General features: G+C 39.3%; 1 protein-coding gene across 1 annotated transcript in view; it reads left to right on the top strand.

The window, feature by feature from the left end:
- The first annotated feature begins 835 nt into the window (after nt 1-835).
- MTMR10 (myotubularin related protein 10) overlaps nt 836-19,817 on the top strand; it is a 42,557-nt gene continuing 23,575 nt past the window's right edge. Inside the window, exons 1-5 of the mRNA XM_086471293.1 lie at nt 836-895; nt 2,342-2,402; nt 15,853-15,989; nt 17,127-17,199; nt 19,113-19,255. Coding sequence (XP_086327419.1) covers nt 836-895; nt 2,342-2,402; nt 15,853-15,989; nt 17,127-17,199; nt 19,113-19,255 — 474 coding nt within the window. The remainder of the gene's footprint in view (nt 896-2,341; nt 2,403-15,852; nt 15,990-17,126; nt 17,200-19,112; nt 19,256-19,817) is intronic.

Below are 19,817 nucleotides of genomic sequence, written 5' to 3'. Positions count from 1 at the left end.
CTCCAAGGGGCTCAGAGGACAAACTGTAGAAATACTATGCTTCAGTCCTCATTTTAACACCCCGCCCCGCCCCAGGCCCCTGTACGTGCGATTGCTTTTCTCTCGTGAAGGCCAGAAGGAGGCAAGTTCTCGACACTTGCCCCGAGGCAGCGCCGAGCGAAAGCTGCCACCCGCGGGGTCCCGGCCTGCGCTCGGGAGGCTCCACCCCCGAGACGGGACGGGGCCTGAGCGATGTCTCCCGGGGACTCGGTAAGGTTCGGTGACCTAAACCTGCTGCCGGTCCGGTCAGAACTAACAGTGCAGGCTGGAGCTGCCCTGAGGGAAGCGTCCATTAAAAGCGGACAAGACGTCAATCACCCGGCTGCTGGCGCGGGCTGACGGCCCCGCCGCACCGCGGCCGCTTGGGTCCTCCGCGCCGCCGTACGGAGGCCGCTCCCCCCGCCCCCTCAATATGGCCGCCCCGGCAGCGCCCGCTTCAGTCTGCCGCCCGCCGGGGCCGCTGCCGCCCGCCCGCCGCCGGCGGTAGAGAGGCGTTGGGCCGCCCTCGCGGGAGGCGGAGGGAGTCGCGGGAGGCTCCATGAGGGGTTGCGGCAGCCCCAGGCCGGGCCTGCCCAGGCGGCTGACTCCTCCCTTGGGGAAGGAGGGTGCGCTGGGACCGCCTCCGCCCGCCGGGGCCGCCGCCGTGTGACTGGGAGCGCGCAGCCCCAAGTGGCTGCGGGGCGCCGGGCCTGAGCCGGCGGGCGTCGGCAGCCTGCCCCCGCGGGACGGGGCCTCCTGGGCCCGGCCCGGCCCGCCGCTCCCTGCCTGCCCGCTGGGGTCCCAGCCGGCAGCGACAATGTTTTCTCTCAAGCAGCCCAAACCCACCTTCAAGTCCTACCTTCTGCCGCTGCCTCAGGTAACAGCCTTTTATTTCCGCTAGCGACCCGCGCGTCTCCCCCTCCCTGCCCTGGCCCTGGCCTTGGCCCCGGCCGAGGTGCCGCCGGCGGGACTGCCCTCCCGCCCTCCCTCCCTCCCGGCGCGGCGGCGGAGCGGGGCCCGCGGGGCGCCCGGGGCTCTGCCCGGAGCTTCGCCACCGCTCGCCTCAGGGCTGCTGGCCTGGCGGGGTCGTAAACCAGCACCTGTGCGTCTCTGGAGGGGCTTCCGAAGGGCTCCTGGAAATCCTCCGTCGCACAGGGAAACAAAAGCTGTGCGGCCGTTTGGGAGCGCAGTCGGTTGGCCTCTCGGTCGGCCTCTCGGTCTTTGAAGTCGCACACAAATAGAAAGCGAGCTTGTGCCGTGGCGAGCCCAAACTTCGGCCGAAGAGCAGAACTTTTATCAGAATAAAGGCTTCCGTTGCCTAAAACCGGCCAGTGTGAGGGTGTTTTGGGAAGTTGTTAATAATGCTTCAGGTGTTTGGACTCGCTTTGCGCTGGGTGGGATCAGTGTTATCCGCATTCGCACTGTGGAATACTTTGCGGAGAAAACAGCTGGTGCTTGTCTGTTATGCAAATAATTAAACCTTCGCCGTAGCTATCGCTTCGCATTTAAAGCTCGGCTGATGCCGTAAATAACAAAATCGAGTAGAACGCTGTACCTGGTGGATGTAATGCCAAGTGTATCTAGTAGAACCACCAAGATTTTTTGAGTGGTCTGGGTGTGCACTTGCCAGAGCGTGGTTTTTATTTGTTTTAGACAAGGCAAGACCTCTTCTAGCAACGTATTTGGTGTGTTGGCTCGTTTTTGCTTTTTCACAATTTCTTGGTAAAAGTGAAGTGTTGATGGAACGTGGTTCTGGATGTTCCTAGTCCTGGGAAATGGCGATATCACTGTCAGTGTAGGACCTGTAGACATTAAGGTTATTTCACTGAAGGTTCCAGCCTTTTTGGAGAAGTTTTTTTATCCTTAAGATTTGAAATTAGAATGTAAGTAGACACATAATGTGTTCTGGGCCTTGGGTTTTTTTGGAAATTTTTGGAAACTTTTTGGAAAGTCATGCATGTTGAAAGTTGGTAGAGAGTTTTGTAAAAACCTGAGTGTCTGTATCTGTGTAAGGCTTGTTGTAGGACTTGAGCCTTTATGGAATGTCAAGCCAAATTGTTTTTTGTTTGTCTTGTGTCTTGTTACAGCCTAGGTTACACAATTAGTTAAACATTAGCACTTTAAATATTACATTATTCTTCTGGTACAAAGCTAAATGTACACAAAAATGTTCATATCTTTACAGAAAACTGTTGCTAGGTCTTTAGGATCAGCTTTTGAAGTTAAAAGAACATTCTCCTTTGCCCAAATAGGTCAGATTTGTGTCTGACTGTAAAGTTCTGATTTGTAAGTAAATTCTCATTTTAATTTTTTTTTTCTTCAGGCTGAAGACCATATAGCGTCAGAACCAAGGATTAAAAAACTGGAACCAGTTCTTTTGCCAGGTAGGCATAAATCAGGAATTTGACAGATACCTTGACAAGGATATCATTAAGCCTTTTGTTTATTCTGACAGAATTGGTGAGATCTAAATAGTTTTTCTTATTTTACTGTGATTATTGGTTTTAGTGTATTTTAATTTTGGCATACTTCTTGAGGGAGTATACCTTCCAAGTTGGAAAATCTAACAATATTTGTGTCTGTAGAAAATTGTTCTAACCTGCCTGAAACACTAAACAAATACATAGGCAATTTTGTCTGTGTAATGCTTTAGTATGCGTAGAATAATATCTTGGTTTTATTGGGAGTAATTGAAATGAAGCTGTTGTAAGTTGTGTAACATTTATGACACCTTTTGGAAGACTACTAATAATTATATTTTTGTCAGAGAGTTAGACATTTACCTGTGCGTGGAACCCCCCACCCCAAAATGTAGTCTTCCTTTATTTTAAAGGAAAATATTCACAGAATTTCCAGTAGGTAGGTATGAATGACTTCAGTATTGGAAAACTTCTAATGCCATCTTTATGCATTTACTCTTCTTGAATATGCAGATGTCATGTAATTTCGGAGTTTGTAAGCATCTGTAGACCTATTCAGAATAATGCTTTTAGTGTGTGGATGAGAACAGCAATGTTTTTATTATTGTTCATAATTTTTCATAATTACGTATTTATGAAAATGTAGGATATTCATGACTTCCATATTTTAAATAGGAAATCATCTTTGGTAAATGACATTTTGATCAATGAGCATTTCTAAAAGCCTTTTTCAAGTACCAAAGGAACAATCTAATATCAAGATTACTTTCATTGCGAAGCGTGCATCACAGTAGTAAATTTGGCTTGCTGTTTCTAAGGGTAATTTTGTGTTTACAGCAATGGTATACTGCATTTTTTTCTTAGCATTCAGATTATATGTTAACAAATACGAATTTACACACACATACTAATGTAGGAAGCTATTGCTATCATATTGTCTAAGTTGATAAAGCCTGTTAAGTTTCAAAGTGATCAATAGAATAAACAAGTTACTCTTAAAAAATTATTTCTATTACTGCTTTGTATGGGACTGGTGTTAATTAAGCAGTACTAATTGATATGGGATATGGTCCAGTGAGGTACCTTAAGAGGCTGAAATATTGTGGAAGAGGTTCATCTGAGAGTAAATAACTGACTGACACTCTTCACGAAATAAAATACTACAGATTTTGCTTGAGGCAAAAATACCTTAAAATACATTGCTAAGATGCTCGGTGTTTGAAATACAGTTATATTTTTGTGCTTGCAAGACTTCTGCTTAGCACTCAACTGCTTAACTGCTGGTTATGTTGCAGTTGATATTCATCCAAGGTCTTTGACTCACAAGGAAGTGACTGCATATTCTTCTCTGAGACATTCCACAGAAAATGCAAGGCAGTATGAGAAGGCTTTTCTCAAAATCTAACACATCTTGCCTTTACTGTGGGACACATGCACGAGCAGTTATAGAAAACAAGTTCTGTGCAGTAATTGTTTTGCAGTGTGTTTCATTTTTTATTTGTGAAACTCCGAAGTACACTTAAAATGGTGCTGACTGTGTTTGTTTTTCTCAGCTGCTTTATAGTTATCCCATGTTTTCATCATTTGCCTTGTCTGCACCATCTTTGAAATCAGCATTTGATGGCTTTTGGGACATTTGCACTAAGTTGCCCCAGGTTGTATAGAAACCGATTGAAAGGGTATGACTTGCCACAGAACTAAGATTTCCAACTCTGTATCATTCTAAGGTGTTATTTTGAATTATTTCATAATAAAATTCCCTGCTCTGTACAGCCACTGAGTAGCTCTGACAAAATACTTTCATTTCTGTGAGCATTGGGGGGTGGGGTGAGGGGGTTAGAACTGACTTACTTTAAGTGAAACCCTTCCTGACTAAAGTTAAGCACCAGCCTAAACACACTTCTTTTTTTTCTGCTGCACAATTTGATGACAGAAACAAAAGTGTATAAACAAGTACACATTGTACTGTTGAATAGACTGGCTTTTGGATTTGTCATAACCCAAGTTTCTGGCCAAATTCCAACTTGATTATAGTAAGGCTGACTTGTACTCCCTTGCACGTACAGTTTGAATATAGTATTCCTGATATCCTGTTCTTAATAGTTGTGTGAAAATGCTTTTGCTCTCAGGAACAGAGTTCAACCTGAGCGGATGAATATTTATTATGTAGCTTTGATTGGTGGAGTTTTTAAGGAATTCTTTTGGAATTAAATTATATTAGCACGAGCAATTACTCACTTTAGTAATCTGGAAAAGCTGCAAATAGTAGTATTAAGCTTTTGATTCCTAAAACGTAGTCACTTTGAGGGAGTAGCTTAGTAAAAACTGAAATTCCGAAGTAGCTAAATACCCTACTGTAACTTGTATTTCTGTGCAGTGGAGGTTAGGAGAGGAGTTCCAGACGTGGAAAGAACATGAGTCAGGTGACAAAATGAGGTGTTTATCTGAAAAAAAAAAAAAAAAAATTGGAATTCACATTGGAATCCTCTTTTAACCTCTAGAGTTTGGTTTTAATGTTTCATCTGGTGCCCAGAGGAGTATAGACACATCTCTTCAGCTTTTGGAACAAAAGCCTATGTTCTCATGGAACGGTGTGCCCTGGGAGGGTGGTGTATTAGGAAAAGCAGTAAACATAATTTAAAACAAGTAAAAGCCTTGGTTGTAAATGGCAACACTGGTACTGCAGTAGGTAAAAGCAAATAATTTTATAGAATTTGGTATAATTTAATTCCAAAGCACCTGATACAGGTTTAAGATGGAGTTATAAAAAGTTTCTTTTTCTTTCTGCTATTCTGTTCTCCTAGTGTAGCTCTTTGACCAAGAGTTTTTGCAAAGTTAGTTGAAGAGTTGGCCTGTGTAACAGTTTCAGGTTTGTGTTTTTTTCCCTTTGTTTGCATAGCTTGTTTTATAAGCACGTCAAGGAAGAGAAATAGCAGGTAGTCTACCAGTCAGCCTGTTAAAGTGCATTGCCTGCCTGGTAGGAAATTAGCTTGTGTACTGCAGGAGAGAATGACGTCGCAGTTACTAAGCTTGACGGTGTGTTTTGTTCTGGTAATCAGTTGTAGCTGATTTTCCACAACAATGTCTGTGCGTTTATGAGACTCCAACTTAAGCATTCAAAAATTGTACAACGTAACTGGAACACAATGTGGTGTATTTTTGGTGATTTAAATGGCAAAGCAGTGTGCAGAGAGGTGCAATACATGGATGGATGATGAACCAGTCCAGCATTTGTGCTGTAAGCAGTGCCGCACTGTGGTTTAGGCAAGATCAGGCGAAAAGGCCTGCACCGTTGCTCACACAGGATGTTCTGCAGGAGATTATGTAACTAATGGAACATCTGATTAAGTGTGAGAAAAGGATTGTTCCTCCTGAGTCTTAATACCCACTTGTGATAGTTATTTTCAAGTGCTGCTCAGTATGCCAATTTGCTAGTAGATTAAGTTAGTAGTTGTTAGCTGCAAGTTGTTACAAAACACCTAGAAATGGTTTGGTTGGCTTTGTTTTTAAAAGTTTATATGGTAAAATGATAGAAGTAAACTGAGTTAGGGTAGTAATTTTTTTTATCTTTAAGACTTGCTCATGTTAAGTTAAAGGAATATTTATTGGTAAGCTGCTGTTGCAAAGCAATTAGTCATAGTCTCTTGTGTCTGCACCACGTTGCATGGACAGATCGTAGAAGTCAACTTCGGTGCCACCACTGGTGTGCGATGACACCCGTGGTGGGTTTATAAACAGGTCATAAGTACGGCTGGACCAGGTCAGATGTCACCTTTTGCTGACTGTGGCCACCATCAGGCAGGTAGGAAGAAGAAAGAACAGGACAAGCAGCGCTCCCAGCTGCGTGTTCTGCCCTCCCTGCTTCCTTCGATGTGCCACATGGGGAATTTCCTCTGAGAGTAACGTGGCGGGGAGATCCAAGTGAGGAGTTAGAGTATCATACAGACAGTGCTATGATATTTAATTCCAATTGCTGGATTTTTCTTACATGAATTTATCGGATTGCTTTCTGTAGCCATGTAAGCTATCACCTACAGCTTCATCTGCTAAGAAGTTCAGCAATTTAATTATATACTGTTACAAACTGCCTTTATTTGTTTGTTCTGAATTTACCACCATCTAGTTTCTTTGGATAAGTCCTAGTTCTTGTATGACACAGCAAACATCAAGCCGTATTCCCCCCATTTCATGTGATTCGTGATTTTCAAACCTGTGTTGTATGTCCACTCAGTTTTGCTTCCCTCTAGTTTTGTTGTCTTATTTGGTCCTAAGAAGGGTGCTTTCCATATCTTTAATGATGCTTTTGATTACCTCTGAATATTTTCCAGTTGTGCTGCGTTCTTGTTGAGGTGGAATTGCATATTGTGTTCAGGATTTTTGCCACTGGTTGTTTTCAGCTTTTATCTGATAATGCCAATCTAATTGGCTTTAACACCTGCTTTTTTAATTTTGGTTTGCTTTTTTGTATACGTGTGCCCTTAAATAGGCAGCTGACTGTAGAAATTTAATTGCGGAAGGTTTCTAAAAATGTATCATGGAAAATTTTAATCTTTTAGGAGTGTGTGATACTCTTACAAGTTAGCTCCCAGCTCTTTTTCTACTTTTTTTTCTTACTTTCTGCAAATCGTTAATACATTAAGTCATGTGTTCCAGAGCAGCTGCAGCACATCTTGTGATAGGCAAGGGAAAATACCCTTTTTGGTGAGGCACCCTTCTGTGTTAGTACCCCAGGTATGTTCACTTCTGACTTCTTTAAACCCCTGCACCTCTTCCCTGGCATTTTCGTTTGGTTTGTGTGTCCCAGGGCTGGAGAACAGAGGTCATGGCATTGCAGTGTGAGTGACCGGGGCAGGGGGTGTGGGAGTGTGTGTAAGAAGTAGGGACCAAGTTAGTGAGGTTAATGCATAACCCCAGATTTTTTCAGGTCTACTTTTCTTGTGTATGAGGAATCATTTTGGTTTAACACCTCAAAGGGGAAACTGGGGCTGTTTAATTGCTTGGTACAGGTACTAATGTTGTCACTGTCAGTGCCTTTTTCCAAGTACATTTCTGTAATGAGTTGTTGATATTTAAGTAGGTATTGCTTGCTCTGTTAAGGACATTCATCTGTTGATGGTGAGTAGTAATAGCCTATTGGTGCTGATAATAACTGAACAGAACTTCTGTGAAGTCAGTTTCTGGTTGTTGCTAAAGCATATTCGGTTGTTGGTTCTTGTTCCCAGTGTGGTGGTGTGCTAGCCAAGGCTCTCTTACTCATTGCACAGCTGATTAAGACATCATATTGTAGGGCTCGGGGTTTTTCCCTGCACTGTGTTTCTTATTTGAAATCGAACTGTTACTGTGAAAGTTTGTTTTTAAAGTTAGTTTATCGTATTAGACACGTGCAATAGCTTTGTAATTTCAACTTGTTTTCAGGGATCAGACATTTCAGAATGGGCAGATCAGAAAATCAGAATGGCAACTGGGAAAGTAATACAATCCCCTGAAGTTTTTCTAAAGTAGGGTGTGTTTTTCTATTTTGGACTACATCATGAAGACTACTGAAATTTTTATTTAAAAAGTTGTGAGAGTTTCAAACAAACAGCAGTTCACTGCAAACTAATCTTTCATACTGCAAGAAGTTTAAAACTGAACCAAGCATTTGCCTTATATTTAGAATAAATGAGGCATCACTTACAGTAAGTACATAGTAAATACTCTTTTCTATTATGGCTTTTTTTGTTTGTTTGACTCTAAGCATGCTTTGGGTTCACTTAACTACTTGTTTTGCTTTTGGTTTTGCCTTTTTTAAGGATTGGCATGATATAAGTACTGTGAAGGAAGCCTGCATGTAGAATCTTAAGTTCCAGATACAGTCTTAAAAGTGGATTTTACTGGATGGAGTCAGTTTGTTCTACCCTCTTTATTATGAGTACATAGAGGGCATTTCTTAAGGTTTCTGACCAGTAATGTATTTTAAGGAATTGTAAATATTTACAAAAATACTTTCTGATTTGCAGTAGATTTGCTATAGGGCAGTGTGGAAATAATTCTTTAAAGGTAGAAGGATGAATGTGCTTTAAAGTTAAATATGTTAATGCATGTGCATTCTGCAAAACTGTTCCAAAGTAATTGGTTTCTGCCCAATCTGACCCATGAATATTTAATGCCACGAGTCATTAGAGTCCAGAAAGGGGATAAAAATCTCAGTGTAGATTCTGAATTGTCAGCTGACCAAACTACTGGGGTTTTTGTCTCCTGACAATTATATTTGCTACCAATGAAGTAACTCTTCAGCAAACTTTCTAAGGAACATGTGTTTCTGCATTTATTTATTTATTAAGCCAAATCTGGTTAATTTAAGCTAGAACCAGTAATACAAGTTCAGAACATAATCTGTAACTTGTATTGGTGACATAGTTGTAAAATAACAGGCTGAAAACCACAGTCCTCTCAAATTGTTACTGATTATGTTGTTTAGGCAAAGTCAGGCTTTGGGAATCTGTAGTTTATGTAGCCAGACTGACAATATGCAAAACAAAACACTTTCCCTCCTCACTGTTCATGTTACAGAACTCTGACCAAATCATTGCTAAATCTTCTTTTTTTGGTGGGGGAGTGGGGTGTTGCTGCTAATGGTTATTTTAATTTGGCCTAAAAATACATACTGATGCCAAGAGGACCTGTTTATTATTTCATTTTTCTCATCACAGGTGTGTGTTCCTTTTAGCTGCTTGATGCTGACACTTTTTTGTGCAACCAAAGAGAGTTAATTCAGATGATATCAGGACTGACAAAAAAGGAAGAAAAATACATGGTTAGAATCAATTTTCTGATGTGACCAATCAAGTCTTTCACAAATGGCGGTGCCAGCACAAGGGTTGAGGTGGGAATGAATGTTGAATATGGACCTGTTTCCATTTTATGGGTAATACACGTTGCTGGATTAGAGCAACTGTGTAAGCATGATCAACTTTTTAATCTACTGCAATACTTTGTTTTGGATCTAGTTGGTAATGAGAACCTTGTTCGTGATGGATGTTCCCTTCTTGCCTTGTGGACTCTTGTTGGTTGCCTGCTCTACATTCTGGTGTCTTTCACTGCGTTTCTGAGGTGTGGGGGAAGCTTTAGTGGAGCATCCCATCCTAGTTCAGAAAAGCAATTATCTTTTCAGATCCCTTCTGTGGTCAGTTTGTTTTGCAGCATTCACAAAAAGTAGCCATTATTGGAGAAATACTGATTGTAAGCTTGTTACTGTGCATGGGGAAAGAATAGTTGTTCTTTGAAGACTTTTACCAAAAGTCTTTACTTTTTTTGCTGCTCTTATTCCTTGACTGAGCATTTCTAAAATTTAGCTAAGCTTTTGTCATGTTCCTTCTCTTTTGGCTTGTTAGCACACTAGAGAAACTGTACAATATTCGTATATGATATTTTAATACAATTTTTTCTAATCAGATTGGCAGAGCCAAGCTCGCTTGGTACTGTGCATTTAAAACACACCACTCTCCAAGCAGTGGTTAGACTTGTTTTTGACAGAAATCCCAGGTTCTCCTATTAAAAATTAATGCATTTAGAGTGTATCCAAATTGTTTTTCATTTCCCAACAATTGCAGTCCTTTTAGAACAACATTTTTACTTTATTTTTTTTCTTTCTGGAGATGTACAGAAAATTAAATGTAATGTGTTTTTTAGTTGTGAAAGTACTGGAAGATGGGGGAGGGGGCAGGGGGGCAGGGAAAGATGGGTGATATCTATAATAGTGTGCAGCTTTTTGGTCTTCATGTACCTTAAATACATTATAAGACCTCGTGAAAACTAGGAAAGAGATAAAAGACAATTATTTCATGGGCTTACAAATACTTTTTTTCTTAAGTTTGGAGGTGACTGAGCACACTGAACAGAAGAGTCATTTAGAAGTGGCTTAGACGTTTACATCCAAATGCTTAGTGCATACTAATAAACTCGTACAATTTTGGTATTCTCTCTACAAGAGAACAGCTAAGAAAAGACAGCTAAATGGGTGAAGATGGTCTAGATTGCAGTTACTTATTAATGAAGTTTTTATTGGGAATTCTTACTCAGAAACTTACGGAAGTTAATTATTTGTCGAACATTTTGGAGTGGTTTTAAACTTGGATCTTTCTAAATACAAGTGAACTCATTCATGTGCATTTTTAATGGTTAAATGGCTCCTTGAATTTTAGGTTTTCTATTGTGAACTTTTTTAGACTACCTTTCACACAAACAAGTGATTTTTCAGTTGTCTTAATTTGATATAATCACTGTCAGCATTATAAATGAGGAACAAGCTGAGCATACACTAAACATATTCAGATTTTGATTTAGAACTTCAGTGCCCATTAAAGGAAGTTTATACTAGTAAGTCTATTCTTATGCTTCTAGTACAGCATTGAAAAAGTTCACTTAACAGTATGTAGGGTACCTGCAACCTTCTTGAGACTGTAGGGTTTGCATTATTTGTTTATGGAGTCTGATTTCAGCCATTCATTGCTTTTAGCAAGTATCAGGTTCTTAATGATCTAGAAATACTGTGTGTTAGCATTTTAACATGTATATATGCATGTGTGCTCTGTGTCTCTGTGTATGTATTGATCTATATCAGTATATACAAGAAAGCTGGAGAAAGACTTTTTACAAGGGGGTGTAGTGATAGGACAAGGGGCTAATGGCTTTAAACTGAAAGAGTAGATTTAGATTAGAAGAAAGAAAAAAGTTTACTGTGAGGGCGGTGAGGCACTGGAAGTGGCTGCCCAGAGAGGCTGTGGCTGCCCCCTCCCTGGCAGTGTTCAAGGCCAGGCTGGATGGGGGTGGGAGCAACCTGGTCTGGTGGAAGGTGTCCCTGCCCAGGGCAGGGGGTTGGGACTAGATGGTCTTTAAGGTCTCTTCCAGCCCGGACTGTTCTGTGATTCTAGGGTGGATGTATATATATACACACACAATACAGCATAAATGCATTGCTTTGTAAACTGCTGAGTTACTGTATTTCATTGTGCAGAACTTCCGTAATCAGTCAGTGTGATTAGATGTGTTGAATACTGTTTAGACTGTTTCACCTCATATATTAATAAGGTTGTGGTCCTACATGCTATTCAATCAGCTTTCTTCCCTGAAAACTAAGGTTTTAAGATAGGCTGTTCTGCTGTGTTCCTTCTGTATTTATAGGCAGCAAAACTGTGCTAGAAACTTTTGGATGAAAGGGTTTGGCAACTGCTTCAGTGAGCAACTGAAAAAACCTGGAAATTACTTGATCTTTTCTTTGTTGAACTTTAAGCTAGGATAATAAAGAATCTTAAAATAACAGACATGAGAACCAACTATGTAGGTGAAGGAGTATTACTTATGCATCTCCCACTGCTGTAAATAATCCAGACCCTTGTCTCTAGAGAAAATACAGAAATTTCCAAATGAGTTCTAATGCAGTGGTAATTCTAGCGGTTTTTTCCTTAGTTTTTCAGATCTATCAGATTTACTTATTGTCTGATTGCCCTGTTATTGATAACAAATGGTGATAAAACTGACACAAAATACACAAAAAAGCTAAGAATGTTTTTTAGATATTTTGTGTGATCTGCATTATGCAGGTTATTAGATCCGGAGTTCCTGATAGTAAGTTACAAATTAGTACCTTCATAAGAGAAACGAAAAAAATTAAGCTTGATCCTATGGGCCATGGCACCAAAAATGACAAAAATATTGTTCAGTAGTAGGCAAAATGGTGCAGAACATCCTTTACTTTAGGATGTTACTCATTAGGGATTGTGTTTTCAAATTTTACAGAAATAAATGGCCCTGAAGCCTAGACCAGACTCACTTAGCGTGAATGTAGGCTGGGGAGACCAAACTGGTGCTGTTGCACAACAGCTGTGATACCTATTGATCACTCCTCCTGCTGATCACTGATTTGAGCATTTGCAGTCGTGCCTCTGTTGTTCCCAATTCCAGGGCATGCATGCCCTGCTTTCTGAATTTTATTGGGGTTGTAGTGAGTGGATTATGCATTATGGCAGATTAGATGTATACCATGAATTCTCTTAACATCCAAAATATGAAAGTGTCAAATTGCATGTGCTTTTCGGAGATTTAGCACAATTTTTCCAAAGTTTTAAGTTTTTGAGGCTGTGTGATAAGTGGAAGGTGTAGCTAGGTAGATCCTTCAGTCTCTTGTGTTATTTTTGTGATTCATGTATTTATTGTAGAAATATTTTTATTAAACATGATTAGGCTTTATATATAAGGGTGGCAACCTGTAATTTTTCTTCTGGTTTCCTGTCAGAGTTTAAACAAACTGCTCTTGTCTCCTGAGATCATTCTTTGACTGTTCAAGTCACATGGAAGTGTTGACTGCTGTTCCGTGTCTGGAACAGCTTGTGACTGTTTACTGGAAAAAAGCAGCAGCTACGCTGTAAAAATATGCAGTGTAATATCTCTGAATAGCTCCGTTGTTGACACTTGTATAGAAGAATCACCTACTCAAATACAAGTACAAGAAGGGTTCATTGTGCAAGACCAACACGTACTACTTATGTTGTTTATCTACTTTCCTAAATTTGAGTTAAGTTTGGAAGGTTTGCGCCTTTTTATATTGCTCATTATAGACATCTAAATGGGGGATAAAAGCCAGGTCAATGTAAAATTCCAAACCTGCATTTTCAAAAAAAATAAATAGTAGTTCATTTTCTGGAGGCTTTTGAAAACTGTGTCAATTAAATTTGCATTGCAAACTTTGTCATGCTTCATTGTAATGTTTAAAGCCTTCGGTTGAAATTTGAATGTATGCACTCTGTCTTGCCGTACTATAATGCTCAGGTTCAAAACTGACAGTTCTGTGTTAGGGCTGTAAACTTAGGTGCAAAGGAGAACCTAGGCCAAAAAATCCAGTTGGATGAAACAAGAATAAATGAAGTTGCACTAAAATAGGGTTAGTGTTAACACGTTGTAGTGAAGCCACACAGTTACGAGGAATGGAGAAGGGAAGTAAAAGGACTGGCATGTTGAAGAGAATGATACAGCAGGCATGTTTTAAACTGTAGTAGATTCAAACTGAAGAAGTTTGCAAGGATCTCTTACTTCTCCACTGTTTTGTAGCATCAAAGACATGAAGTACTGAAATAGTTTGGTAATAGCAATTTGTGCTTTTTAGCAAGAGGTGTCTCCTGTGTGATGCTAAAAATACGACATTGCATAGCAGATAAAGAGAATGTTATATGGGGGAAAAAACAATGGAAGTTGCACTTCATTTCAGGATGTATTTGACTCTCCGTAGCTTTGTATTAGAAATACAGTGACATGCTAGAGGTACTGAGAGATGGAAGAATAAAAACCATTTAGGTTTAGAAAACTGACTTTGTGGAGAGGGGAATCTTCACAGGCAGAATGTGACTGAGAACTTGACATTGAGTAGTTGAAGATTAACGGCAACTGTGAGAAGGAATTACTTCAATACACAGTTTGGGCTTTTGCAGTTACTTGAATAAATAGTATTAGAAAAAATGCTGGGCATTGAGAAGTTTCAGGCCAGACTCTGCTAAAAGTATTGAAACATGTTCATTACAGTGTTTAACAGAAGTAGGGCTTGTCATTCTCATGTACCCTGTTACAAGAGATTGTTTTCAGTTGCTGTGGACTTGGCTGAACTTTTAACTATTTGTACTGAAGCTGTCAATCAGATTATTTTTTTTCAAATTCAGAAGCTTATTTAACTATAGTTTAGTAAAGTTTGAGAAGACTTTAAAGCTCCAGCACATCTGTCTATAGAGCATTTTTACAGCTCTTGCCATTTCTGGCATAGATAATGCATGTATATGATAACCACAGGACAGTGAAACTTGTCCTCTTCCATCTTCAAATGGTTCCAGAATACCCAGTGTAATTCTGCCAGCTCAAGGCCCCAGACTTAGCCCAAGAAATTTTTGTAGCTGTTTGTTACAACTGAACTAAAAGCAGGGACCCTGCTGCTACTTTTAGTGACTTCCAGGCTGATGCCTAATCATATTAGGGGCAAGGGAGCTAGCAGGGCAGCTCAGCTAAATAGCTTAGGATGAAGAGCATGTGCAGAGAGACTGGATCACAAGGCTAGAAAAAGGAGCATTTCTGCTCCAGAGTTTGGAGTGCTAAAGACAGTTCTTTGAGTGTGGGGTTACTTGGGTGCAGTGATAACTAGCTGAGGAAAATACCTTCTCTAGATCAGGAGACAGATGGGAGACTTTCTCAAAGCTGTAGGTGTGCTCATTGGGCAGACAGGTAGCTGATTACTGTTGTTATAGACACCCAAAGAACTGCAAAGCATAGGACACTTGTGAGATGACACTTTGGGCAACTGGGACTAAATATGCCCAACCTGTTACGAGCAAATTAGGGTTTAGCAATCTTTGGTTCTTAGGCTTTTTTAAACAAAGACTTACAGCTAGTGCAAAATTGCACTTTTCTTGAACGCACTTCCTCTCCCATGCTATTTATGGTAGACAGCAGCAGCAGGAGGTGGTTGATCTGATGTCAGAAGGGAGAGCCCTATACAGAAGTAAAATAAATGGCCAAGTTCATTTCCTGAGGTAAGAATGAAATTGGTTTAGCTTTCAGAAGCCTCTGTTGTGGAACTAAAAAGTAACATTATGTGTAGCAATTTACTACTACTTTTTTAAATGATCCTCAGTCTCACTTGCCTGTATGCTTTTTTTAATTATTTCATAGTTTATCCCAGATGATTTAGCTTTTCTTTTTTTTCTTTATATGGATCTTCTGTTTTGCAAAAGGAAATGGTCAGTCTCCTTCATTGTGGTCACAGTAGAAACTTTGAAATGGTGAGGAGTGTTTAATGTGTTTGTGTTCTTGGTTTTTCTTTTATGAAATCATCTGAAAATCTGTTTATAAATGCAAAACTAGATACGGACTGATTGTTCTGAATTCATGAAGTTCATAAAACTCTTACTGAACAATACTTAACAATAATTGTACTTAACAATAGCCAGCTAACTTCAGTTTTTAAAATAAGTACTAGCTGAAGTACATGGATGTTTGCCTTTGTTTAAAGGACAGTTTTGTCCAAACCAATGAATTTTTAGTAGTGAAGAATTGCAGATTTTGATCTCTGGGTATAAGGGAAGTGGTTGTGTTTTTACAAAAAACAAAACAAACAAACAAAAAAACCCACAAAAAACCCCCAAAAACCCACGAGGTTATTTTTTGTTGTTGTTCGCTTGGTTTTTTCTTTTAACTGATGCACAATATTGTCTATTTTGGAATGGTAGTTTTCTTTTTTGCCCTGGAGTGGTGATAGTTAAACTCCAGGTTTACCCAGAAGAGATATAACTTGAAACAGGTAAGGGGTTAGGGGTTTCTTGGAGCTGCGGACTTAGAATTGTTGTACCTACAGGATTTATATAGGCTTCTCTTTTCCCCTCCCCTTTTTCTGTTTTAGGTGAAATTGTGGTAAATGAAGTAAATTTTGTAAGAAAATGCATCGCAACAGATACAAGTCAATATGATCTGTGGGGCAAATTGGTTTGCACTAACTTCAAGATTTCCTTTATTACAGATGACCCAATGCCACTACAGGTTTGTTATTGCTCACATCGCTACATCATGACAGCAAATGCGATAGGTAAAATGGATTAATTAGAATACAGTGAATCTGTGCCGTATCTGCTATAAATACAATGCCTTCTAAAACAAAACAGGCTAAATGATGAGGTTCCACTGTCCTGTTCTGAATGTGTGGCTTTTCCGTCCCCTCATTGAGAACTACCAGAACAGAACAAGTTTGGTGTGGAAGTACAGCCAGCTCTATGTACCTCTGGTTATGCAGGTTTCATTGGGAAGTGGTTTTACAAAAGGCAAAGCAAGGATTGGGTAAAAACACGTTCTTCCTTAAAGAAGGTAATTGCAAATGTTCCTTGGACTAGACAAATGTCAGATCAGCAAAGCCTTTAATGTGTCCAAATTCGATTTGTATTATTGAGGGAGGACAAAGTAACCATGAAATGAGTTTTCATTGTAGATGAAGCAACAAGAAAAGGGGAGAAAGAAACCAAGCCTTTATCAAAGCAGAACATGTGGTATTCAAAACCTCGGTCAGTTTTTGAACAGTACAGCATACAGTGCTGTTTGGAAATCCAAGTTGTGAGCTGTATGTTGTTTTCAGTAGAGTTTTCATTTTCGTTTTAGGCTTTTAAAAGAAGCGCTCCATTAACTAGGCATGTGTAAAGCTCTGAAAGCAGATATACTTATTCAGTAATTTTAGTAGGTTTGACCACAGCTGTTTCAAAAAGCTAATTTTTGACATGAAGTAATTGTCAGAACTTATTTCTGAAAGCTGAATTAATATTTTTTCTTTGCATGGTTGCAGTAATAGTTTGAGATTTTTTTTTAATATCATATATATATATTTATTTTTTTTTTACTCTTTAGATTGTATTGAATCTCTACCAGCAGTTTTTGAGGCTAGTAAATTCAGTGCAAATAGTAGGGTTATTTTGAGTACTCCACTGGGGTTTCTAAACAGTTCGGTGTGCGTTCACCAGCACAAGAGAACTATTTCCACAACTTGTAGTTGCCTGTGAATAGGCAAGGGTGGTATGTGTCAGAAAAGTCTAGGCATGCCTGATTTTTATCATAATTTCTTCAAAGTTGTGCTGTATATCTGGTTATGAACTGCAGAACTGCAATTAATGGCTATGAGTTTGTGTGTTTCAGAAATTCCATTATAAAAACCTCCTTCTTGGTGAACATGATGTCCCACTAACGTGCATTGAGCAGATTGTCACAGGTATGTCAAAAATGGTTAAATATGATGACAGGCTTTAAATTTACTCAGTTAAAAACTGTTAATTGCTTGTTAGGCTGTGCAGAATTGTTGACGCTTAAGGTTTTATGTCATTAATCTTCCCTGATTTGAAGAATTTGGTTTATTTAAAATTAGGATAAAAGCCTTAAAAGCTGAATAAAATTTGAAGTGCCATGCAGGAGACATATTTAGTTAGATGTTTATATTGGTTTTAAATTTAACTGCAATACTGAATCAAGAGGTGTTCTAGGATAGACACCTGTTATAGCAAGACACCATTTTGCTGGCAACTTTTTTATATTCAAGCATCTGATTCTCTTCCATGTAAATACACTAGCTTGCAAAAAGCACATCACTTATACAATTTACACGTAGCTGGGATATCTGACAACATAAATGCTCGAGTTTTCAATCTTGTCTAATTCTTAGCAAGTTAGTAGCTAAAGGTCCTCAAAAATCTGCAAATGACAATAGACATCTTAATCTAAAGAAATAACTTATAAAATTATTATCTTGAAGAACCAGTTTTTGATTTGGTGGGTACTTTAGGCTAACCTGTAAGAAGAATGTTTTTTGTCTTGTAGTTGAAGAATTTTGTATATTTTTTGATATTTTATGAAAAATTGATAGTTTTTCAAATTTTTATTATAGCATGGGCAATTAAATACTTGGTTTTCTGATTGTAGGTTTTCAGTGCCCAAAGTTATGCAGTAAGCCATTTCCACTCTGGAAGCTGGTTGTAATCACTGTGTATCTGAGGAAGAACATTATGAAGAAATGCTTTTCCTGCTAAATGGGGGGAAAAGTCAGCCAGTCTTGAAAAATTGTTCTATTAATTATGTCCTCTCTCACATGAAATGTGTTGTTCATAAATGGGAGAGGACAGATAGCTTTTATTTTGAAACTTGAGGGCTCCCAGTTTCTAGATTACTCTTCTGTGCATGTTTCCCCAAACTGTCAAACAGCATGAACATTTGCAGTTTCATTAGAAGGGTGGTAGAAGTTCTCTAGGAATCCTTTTTGTTCAGCTTTTCCATGCCACTTGAGGAGATTATTCTTTGTTCTTCTGTTATGCAGATTTACCCTAAATTTAGTGAAGCATAAGCTTTCAGTAACAGGAATTAAGGGGAGGTTTTCAGCTGCAGCTGCAGAAGAGGTTGCTCAACAGTTGTTCTATTGAAGGCAAATAGCTGAAGGTGTCCTAAAGCACTAGTCTGGAGTTCCCTGGAAGTACTTCAGTTTAACCCAGAAGATGCCTGCAACCAGGCAGCTATGTCAATTCAACGCTCAACAGCTACGAGCCCCAGTTTTCCCAGTTACCACAAATACAATCTCTGTGGCTTCTGTGATGCATATAGCTTAACTTTCTCTGTTTGAAAAGGAGATACATAGGCCAAGAGAGACAGCCTGTTTATGCAGGTCTAGACCAGCTGGCAATTTACTATACTTACATTCTTGAGTTTTCTGTAAGAAATAAGGAGTTAATCTTAGTCTTAACTCCAGCACTTTTTTAATATATCAAAGTAAAAAAAAAAAAAATAAAAAAAAAAATCAGCATATATGCCAATTACTGTGCGTCAGAAGAGCTTTGCAGCATACACAAATAACTGCCTGGGAGTGAAAATTGCTCTCGGGAATACTGCATGTTAATTGCTTCTGTGTGAAGTTGTTGATGGACACAAATAATATGGGCATATAGGAAACGGTAATTCAGCTGCTTGTTTGAAAGGAGTTTGATCAACAGGAGGACCTATAGATTTTCTACCTCAATTGAACAAGTGAAATGTACTATTAAATGAGAAACTGCTGGTAGGAGAATTACTGTATCTGCTTGAGCCAGTCTTGTGTTGTATACTTGCAAAGCACAGTCCAGTAACTTTGTCTTTTCTTTACAGTGAACGACACCAAGAGGAAGCAGAAGGTCCTTGGGCCCAACCAAAAACTTAAATTTAATCCAACTGAATTAATAATTTATTGCAAAGACTTCCGTATTGTCAGATTTCGTTTTGATGAAGCAGGTCCTGAAAGTGCAAAAAAGGTATTATATCTTCCTATTAAATCTTGCCTTGCAGTCATTATGGGTATCAACAGCTCTGTTAAGACCATTTTGATTTATATTATGAATTGCAAATGAATTATTCTGTTACAGGAGAATATCTAGATTTTAAGGGTCAGAATTATTAGATAAGAAAATCAATGTGATGTATTAACTATTTCTTTTCATATAAGATAAACCTCTATTTCTTGTCATATTTGTACTTTTAAAAATTACTAATTTATTAAACAAATCTCTTTAAAGACTGAAATTGGAATACTGCATTGCAGCTGTACAACAGATGTTTGCAGTTTTATGGAAAATGTTCAAAACTTTGATACGTTTTTCAGAGTAGTCAGCATGGATTCACCAAGGGGGAATCATGCTTGACCAATCTGAGAGCCTTCTATGATGGCATGACTGGCTGGGTAGATGAGGGGAGAGCAGTGGATGTTGTCTGCCTCGACTTCAGCAAGGCTTCTGACACTGTCTCCCACAACACCCTCATGGGTGAGCTTAGGAAGTGTGGGATAGATGAGTGGACAGGGAGGTGGATTGAGAACCA

Source organism: Leptosomus discolor, chromosome 11 (assembly GCF_034619465.1).
Source record: "Leptosomus discolor isolate bLepDis1 chromosome 11, bLepDis1.hap2, whole genome shotgun sequence".
Taxonomy (NCBI): Eukaryota; Metazoa; Chordata; class Aves; order Leptosomiformes; family Leptosomidae; genus Leptosomus; species Leptosomus discolor.
This window is presented reverse-complemented; position numbering and strand designations above follow the sequence as displayed.